Source organism: Thamnophis sirtalis, unplaced genomic scaffold (assembly GCF_051295495.1).
Source record: "Thamnophis sirtalis isolate CommonGarterSnake01/CBP01778 unplaced genomic scaffold, rThaSir2_p1.2 scaffold_4, whole genome shotgun sequence".
Classification (NCBI taxonomy): Eukaryota; Metazoa; Chordata; class Lepidosauria; order Squamata; family Natricidae; genus Thamnophis; species Thamnophis sirtalis.
In genome coordinates, this window is record NW_028261384.1 from 51,456,524 (window position 1) to 51,464,779 (window position 8,256).

The window sequence follows — 8,256 nt, forward strand, 5'->3', positions numbered from 1 at the left end:
AAGATCTCAAGGTATAGGAAGTCTCAAGAGATGGGAGAGGTCTTGTGAGGCCTCTGACAGGCAGGTATGCCTGGGCCTGTGCTAGGCTGTCCAGGTTCTTCCTATTCTTGAGATATCCCATACAAAGCTTAATGACCCAAAAGATCATTTAACAACTGCATCAAACAGAGCAGAGTGTGTAGGTCATCAACCAAGACCATCTTGCTTAATGGACATACCATTTGCGACCATAATTGGCAGGCTTCTTTGTTTAAGTTTAGACTATCTGGTAAGATAGGGTCCTTCTTTTAAAGATAGATTATTCTCTTTTAATTATAAATGCCAACTGTTTAACAACTACATCAGGCAGTGGGTGGGGTCATTAAGCAAAATTGTCTCATTTAACTGCCATCACGTGATTGCAATGGGCAGACTCAATTTTGGCCATAAGTTGAGGACTATCAGTGGTGAGAAAAAGTTCTTCTTTTAAACAAAGAGGAATATTATCTTTTAAGATTTATAATAAAATATAATCCAATATTCCTTGGATTATACTCTCAAGAAATATTGGATTACATCTTATTTTTTAAATAAGCATTTAAGAAAAATTATATGTTATTGATCATATTGAGTACTTCAGAGAAATATTGGATTATATCTTATTGTTGAAATAAGCATTTAAGAGAATCTAAATTAAGATTCCAAATGGAACATATATCTGCATCAAACTAGCTATGACTGGCAAATGTTGCAAACATTCACCATAAACCAACAATTGTTGCATTTGAGAAATCTTTTTCTTACCTTTTTGTATTTTCTGCCTCTGCCATTCGTAAAATGGACATCTTATTTAAGTTATTGTGACTATAACAGTGCTTTTTATGCTTAATAATACTGTTTAATACGGTTGCATCCCAATTTTTGGATTGTGCTGTCCATAGTTAGTATGAATTTCTTTTTTGGTATGAAACCATGCAATTTAAACAAATTTTGATTTGTTTGATTAGTTTTCATTTCTCTTATCATTATTATACTTTTATAACTATATACCTATTGATGTAAGATCCATTGAGAATGAAGAATATTTATCTTAGGATTCCTTTTTCATTTTGATTTCATTTCATGAATGTTGCCATTTTTCAATAGATATTAGCTCCACAAAATAAAGAGAGCAATTTCATGAAAAAAGAACCGTACATAAAACAACTTCTGTCCCAGAGAACAAAAGCAACCTTGCACCCTTCCTTCCACTTAAAAGGGCCTGCCCAGCCTCAAGGCTTGGGGGAAGAGTCATTTAAAGAATGATTCAGCAGGTTCTGACCAGTTCTGGAGAACCGGTAGCAGAAATTTTGAGTAGTTCAGAGAACCGGAAAATATCATCTCTAATTAGTCCTACTGCATCTATTCTCTGCCTCCCGAGTCTCAGCTGATCAGGAGGAAATGGAGATTTTACAGTATCCTTCCCCTGCCACACCCACCAAGGCACACCACACCCAGCAATCCATGCCCACAGAGCCGGTAATAAACTTTTTTGAATCCCACCACTGACAACACCATCCCTGTGGCCAATCTAGCCCAAAGCCAAGGAGTGCAGTGCATCCAAAGCTATAGTATACATCTCCTAAATAGTCTCAGGCTGAGGAAAAGCATCAAAACTAGCCTGCACCAGTGCAGCCAATTCCCTATTTCTACTCAATATACTTATGATTTGATTTTGAATGGCTTGACTTTTGTATAGCAAACATCTTAATTAAGAATTTATGTGGATCAAAACATTTCTAGTATTCTAAGTACCAGAGGTCTTAATTGAATATAAGATCTGGTTTTTTTTCTGCCTGCAAAAGTAATGATAATCTAAAGTATCTAAAATTGATTATCCAGTTTTATGCTGCTAACTGTATTGGTGTAGTTAACTGGCCAAGTGCTATTACATATTGCCAGTAGGCCATATTCCATGCAAAGCAGATTAGATAGGTATGCTTTTAGATAGCTATCTAAAAGCAAATATAACTTTGATGAAGCTCATATAATGTCATGTCATATTAATGCAGGATTCAGGATAGTTTTAACAGCTTAAATTGTGATTAATGGAAGTTGAAGGTTGTCAAGAACTGGATCCCTAGTGATTAGCATTCCAAAAAACTGATAAGAGAACCAAAAATTTAGATGTATACAGTAAAAAAAACCTATAAGTGTGAAAAAGTCCATCTATTAGAAAGGTAAAGTGAACATAGTTTCTGGAATGCTGAACAGGACATACCCTGCAATTTTTGATGCAGCTTCCATTTGTATTATAGAAACCTTAATTTTCAAAATATTGACAATAAAACCCTATGACTTTTTTTAAAAGTTTAAGATGACTGATTTGATTTAAGAAGGAATAACAAAATGTTAAGTGGGAAAATGTGGAAATATCTACAGGTATACACAGTAAGATTAATTAAAAGAATAAAAATCTAAATTTGAATATGAATGACCACATCAAACTGTTTAATGCTCCATTCTCTCTATTTATTCTGAAAAATAATGCATGAGGATTTAACAATCTCAGATAAAATTGTTATCCTCAAAGAAATGCTGCCTGTTTATTACTCATATATATATGAAAAATAAAACAAGTGCAAACATTAAGAAATTAAGAAATGATATAATATATGAATAGAATATAGTATATAGTTTGTTGAATAAGAATTGTAGATTAAAAAGTAGAAAGTTGAAATAAAATTCAATAATCTAGATACAAGTAGTCCTCAATTTACAACCTCAATTGAGCCCAAAATTTCCATTGTTAAGCAAGACAGTTGTTAAGTGAGCCTTGCCCCATTTTGATCTTTTTGTCACAGTTGTTAAGTGAAATATTGTAGTTAAGTTAATAACACCATTGTTGAGTGAATCTGGTTTCCCCATTGACTTTGCTTGTTGGAAGATAGCAAAAGGGAATCACGCACAAGCATCACAAATACTTTTTTTCAATGGTGTTGTAACTTTGAATGGTTATTAAACAAATGGTTATACATTGAGGACTGCATTTATACCTTAAAGGATAGTATCTCTTCAGCTATGATCAGCATGCATTGAAAAAACATTGTGGTTTACAGTTTAGACTCGGTGATTATTTAACATCCGCATGCCAAGCTGTTCACGATCGCGACGATCACGACGATCACGACGATCACGACGATTGAGGCGAAGAGTTGGGATGCTCTCTAGCAGTTTCTCCTCCACAATACGTTTCATGATGATTTGTGCAGCATCCACAATAAACAATGTACTTGCGCAGAAACCAAAGGTCTGTTGAATGAAAAAAAAACACAGTCACCTATGCGTCATCCCCTTATATTGGCTTGCACTTACATAGAAACAACCCATACATGCATACATGTTTGAAACAGAAAAATCCTGAAATGTTTGTCATTAATAAAATAATTTTGAACCATGGATGGCAGGCAATTTAAAGAAGGAGATAAAAAGTCTCTGAAGAGTTTCAATCATCCAGGTTATGGTTGTCTCAAAGTTGCTTTTCACAAAGGCAACTGAACTCATTTGGGTTTTATATTATATGGGGCAAGTTTACATTTTAAATCAGGTGAAGATTTTTTTTTTATAGTGTCAATTTTATACAAAGTAAGATATGTTCACGTTAATTTAAATGTTAGGTTCTCTCTTAGTGTGTGCAATAGCATTATAGACCGGCAACTTGTCCTTCCTTTCTTTAAAAAGAATCCTGGCAATCCTAGCAATCTGTCAAATATGAACTCACAATTGCAGTATTTTCAATCAGTTGCTTCTCAGCGGTTACAGTAAATATAATTGAAGCCAGGAAGAACAGGAATCCTACTATTGCAGCAACAAAGAAATCCTACAAAAGAAGAAAAAGTAAAAGTATCATACATGTCATTTTTATCCTTCATTTCTATCACATTAATTACAAGTAGTTCTCAACTGACTACAGTCCGCTAAGTGACCATTTAGTTAAGATGAGAAAAGTCAGTTATGACTGTTTTTCACACTTACAACCATTGCAGTATCCTCATGGTCACATAGTCAAAATTCAGATGCTTGGCAACTGACTCATATGTATGATGGTATTGTTTCCTGTGGGTCATGTGATCACTTTTTGTGCCTTTCTGACTAGCAAAATCAATGGGGAAGCCAGATTCATTTAACTGAGTTATTAATTTAACAATTGCAGTGATTCACTTAACAACTGTGGCAAGACAGGTCGGAAAATAGAACAAAATTAACTTAACAAATGTCTTATTTAGTAACACAAATTTTTGGCTCAGTTGTGGTCGTACATTGAGGAGTACCTATATCAAATAACATTTTTATAATCTGAATTAATCTTCAACATATATTGCTGGTCGGAAAGTTAAAATAATGATATTTGTCTTAGCTCAAAATCACATCTCACCCATTTTTTACTGAGTAACTTTTTAAATGGCATGTGAAATAAGTTGAATATAGAGACAAAGCAACAATTCCGCACAAGCAAAATAAAATAATCTTCTGTAGGTTGAGCCTTGGTGCTACATAGTTATGAAAGAAATGGAAGGAAAGACAGTTTATGAAATCTTTAAAATGGAGTCACCAAAACTCTTCTTTGTTGACCATATTAAATTTTGTGCTTCCAGGTTTTTTTTTCAAAAATGAAAAGATCCCTCTTTACCACACAAGTCACTCTCTCTTCTCCAGCCTTTTGATAAACAGCAGTACAGTATAAAACCAGGATTAAGATGCTTAAAATAAAGGCACTGCAGCTGGCAAACTCAAAGATGTAAAGTCCAGGACAGGAGTCAGTTCTCTTCACAGCTTCTTCAGCCATAAAGGCTAGGAAGGATACCATCTGTTGATAAAGAATAAAGATGATTAAGCAAGCAATCATTTATTGGATGATTCAATTCTATGTAACAAACCTTTCTTTCTTATCTTAAAAGACACATTCTTTTAAATAAATGCCTTGTTTTAGATCTCAGGCTTCAAGAAAGGAATCTGCATTTATTGAGAATACAAGATTATGTCAAAATTTGAACAAAGCTTGAATGACTGAGTTATCTACTAAATTATATTTATCTCTTCTATTAATATCAAACTACAGCCATTATCTTTTTCTTTTAATGTGCATTATTTGAATCAAATAGAAAGATAAATGCGTCTTACCTATTTTTGCTTATCTATTTTATTCACACAAACAAATATTTGAAAGTGATATGATATGGGAAGAAATACTGCTCAGCAAAAAAACACAGCACAGCAAATGATATCTTTACTTAATCCATTTATTATTGATAATCAATCACTGAAGCCACTCTATGTAACATGCAGGGTAATAACCAGTTAAAAGTAAAGCAAAATCTGCACAATAATAATTATAAATATAAAAATTATTATTAGAGAACGAATGCAACCTAACATTCACCAACTGTGGATGACAGAGTCAGCACGATATACTACTTAACAGGACTCTGCAATGCTTTGGTTTATTTCAGAAATGGAGCTGCTGTTGTAGGTATGACATAGTATTTAGCTACTACTCTTTAAAACAGTTGTGTCTTTACAAAGTCTGCACAGCTGGTTTAAGAAATAGCAGGCAGCTGCTGTGAACACACCTTTCTGCATTCTGAAACACTTTTCCTGTGTATTGCAGAGATCTATGGTTTATATTACTGGTGAAAAGCTGACATTGTACCGAATGCCTATGAAATTTATAGAATGTGTGACTTTTTAGGCAAAGGGTGAAATGTCTGTGTTATTTTAACATGCTATATACTTTCCCTAGGCATTGAATAGAATACTTAGGTATTATGCAGAGTGATAAATACTATTTAGGCCAAGTATGAAAAGAGAGTCATGAAAAGGGTTTGGGTTATCCCTAATCCTTTATTGAAAAGATGTATATGAAAATGAAAGAAGAAATGCAAAATAAAGTACAGGACTTTCCTACCAGAAAAAAAACAAGAGAAAAAGTCTAGTATTGTTATACTTATTGCAACAAGGAGGATTAGAACGGCATTTTAGCAGGAGTATTTATATTTTGCTGGTTTATTTTTGGTATTGCACAGAATGTCTAGGATATGTGTGAAATGTTAAAATCAAATTACTTTGACCTCCCATTGTTGGCATTCTATAGATTTTCTAGGCATTCTACAAAATGCCTAATTTCCCTCATTTATTACATAATGACCAATTCAATAGCCAAGACATTTGTCACTTCTCCAGATCTCCAAATTTAAAGTATTTAAAGATTATAGCATTATCCTAAAGAGACTTGGGTGTGAGATAATAAAACTCTTAAAAGATCTGATTATTTCATGAAAATAATGTGTGGATAAATTAAGTTATTAAGTGCAATTGTAAGATGAATTCTGAAAAGACTGTCAAAATTTGATTAAGAATGTCAAAAATAGGAATGAGAAAACCAAATTTCAAATCTCCACTTAGCTATGAAACTTGTATGGATTTAGACCATACATGTCTGGTCTAAAGTTATAGTTACTTAGACTCTGGGGGAAAATATTTGCTAGCTGCTTAACACAAAATACTATGGGTTGAAGCAAACAAGAGATAAAATACCAGACTATCATATTATAAAGTTTTATAAAATATGGGGAAAGTTGTAGCAAAATATTATAGAATTAATTTTCTAGATGGGCTTAATCAAGTAAGTGTAAAGCAGGCTTCAATTATTTTTCCTTTAACACTTCCTTTCCAAAGAGGAATTCATAATTATCCCATAATCAATTTCCTGACTGGAAAACTTAACACATTTGAGTGACATCCTGGTAATGTGCTTCTTCATTTGTTAGCACTATTTTGGTATTGAAATGCTTTTAAACTAATGTCTTTCTCACCATACTTTAAAGGCTCTCATATCAAAGTTAAAGAAATAATTATGGAGCCATAAACTACAAAAAGCAAATAGAGGGACAGTATGTTAGAAAAACGGTACCTGATACAATAATGTAATGAAAAAGAAATACTGCCAATAAATGGATTGGTCAGTAGTTCACCAGAAAGCAGTGGAATCAAGTGGGAACTTGAATCTAGATCACCCGGTTTCCCCCCCAACCTTTAACCACGAGGGTAGTGAAAGTAGTCGAACAATTCCTTTATTTCCATGCAAAAACTGCTCGAATCGAGAAGCTGTCCTCTCTAAATTTTAGCGAGCCGCTTGTAATACGGACAAAGATTAGAATTAATCTACCGTCTAAGCGCAGCTTCTCAGAATGATGTGAAAACAACCCCAAATAAGCCGCACGAACAGCGGCTTCAGACCCGTAAGACAAGCGACTGCAAAAATGGCCCAGAAAATAAGTCACTTTCTCAGAAAAAAAGCTATCCAGAAGCTGACCGAGTTTGCAATTTTGCAATTTTGCAAGAGTTTGCAATTTTACGTGTTTATTGCGTTCGATGAGGTGCCAACAGGGTAGTTCCCCCTTCTCTCCCGGACCCTCCGTGTAAACATCGGTAGTGAGACAGTGGGCTTCACTAGAATTAGAGACGGTTTAAAAGACACAAAAGGGCCAGTTTGGTCTAGTAGTTAAAGCACCGGGCTAGAACTGAAGATCGTGAGTTTAGTGCCTAGTCAGCTGAGGGACTTTTGGATCAGCCACTCTCTCAACCCAACCCATCTCATAGGGTTGTTGTGGGTAAAGTAGGAGGAGGAAGGTGGGTTACATGCGTTCACCGCTTTGAGATATTTGTAAAAATATTAAAAGCAGAATGCAAATAAGTAACAAATGTAAAATAAATAAAATTTCGAACTCTTCTACGCCTAAGAACTGCTGAAAACGAATACAAGATAAACGCAAAGAATGGAAGACGGCGCCGAAGTCGGCTGTGCCACCTGCTTGCTTCCTTCCTCTCCTACCTATTCATAAAACCCAACTTACCAGTTGCGCAAACTTGAGGGATAGTCGCCAGTTGCTCAAGTTCTTGAGGGTGCAGCCCTTCAAGAAACGCCACTTGTTCGGTTCGGTTATTGCGCCGGGTTGCTCGAAAAACGGCACTCCGTTCTCCATGGCCACGAAGTAATAGAACGGTCAGACGAAAGCAAGTTCTGTAAGAAAATAGAAAGAAAAGGAGTCGCGGTTTCAGCCCAGAGGACCCCAACTGCCCTTTGGCTGCCCCGAACCTAGAGGAGGAGGAAGAGAAAGCGGAGTGGATTGCACCTCTGTCTCCAAACTGAGCGAATAGCCCTGAATTTCTCCGCGCGTATGATAAAAAAGCACCGCATTTTTTCCCCCAGCCAATCAAAGCAGCAGGGAGGTCCCAGAA

General features: G+C 35.2%; 1 protein-coding gene across 1 annotated transcript; it reads right to left on the reverse strand.

Moving 5' to 3' along the window:
- Positions 1-2,568: 2,568 nt before the first annotated feature.
- On the reverse strand, positions 2,569-8,000 carry CMTM6 (CKLF like MARVEL transmembrane domain containing 6). The gene is made up of 4 exons (XM_014052790.2): positions 7,872-8,000; positions 4,649-4,825; positions 3,740-3,838; positions 2,569-3,270 (listed from the first exon to the last, which is right to left on the reverse strand). Exons 1-4 carry the CDS (start codon positions 7,998-8,000, stop codon positions 3,079-3,081), a joined length of 597 nt encoding a protein of 198 aa, XP_013908265.2. The 3' UTR covers positions 2,569-3,078.
- Between the last annotated feature and the right edge of the window lie 256 nt (positions 8,001-8,256).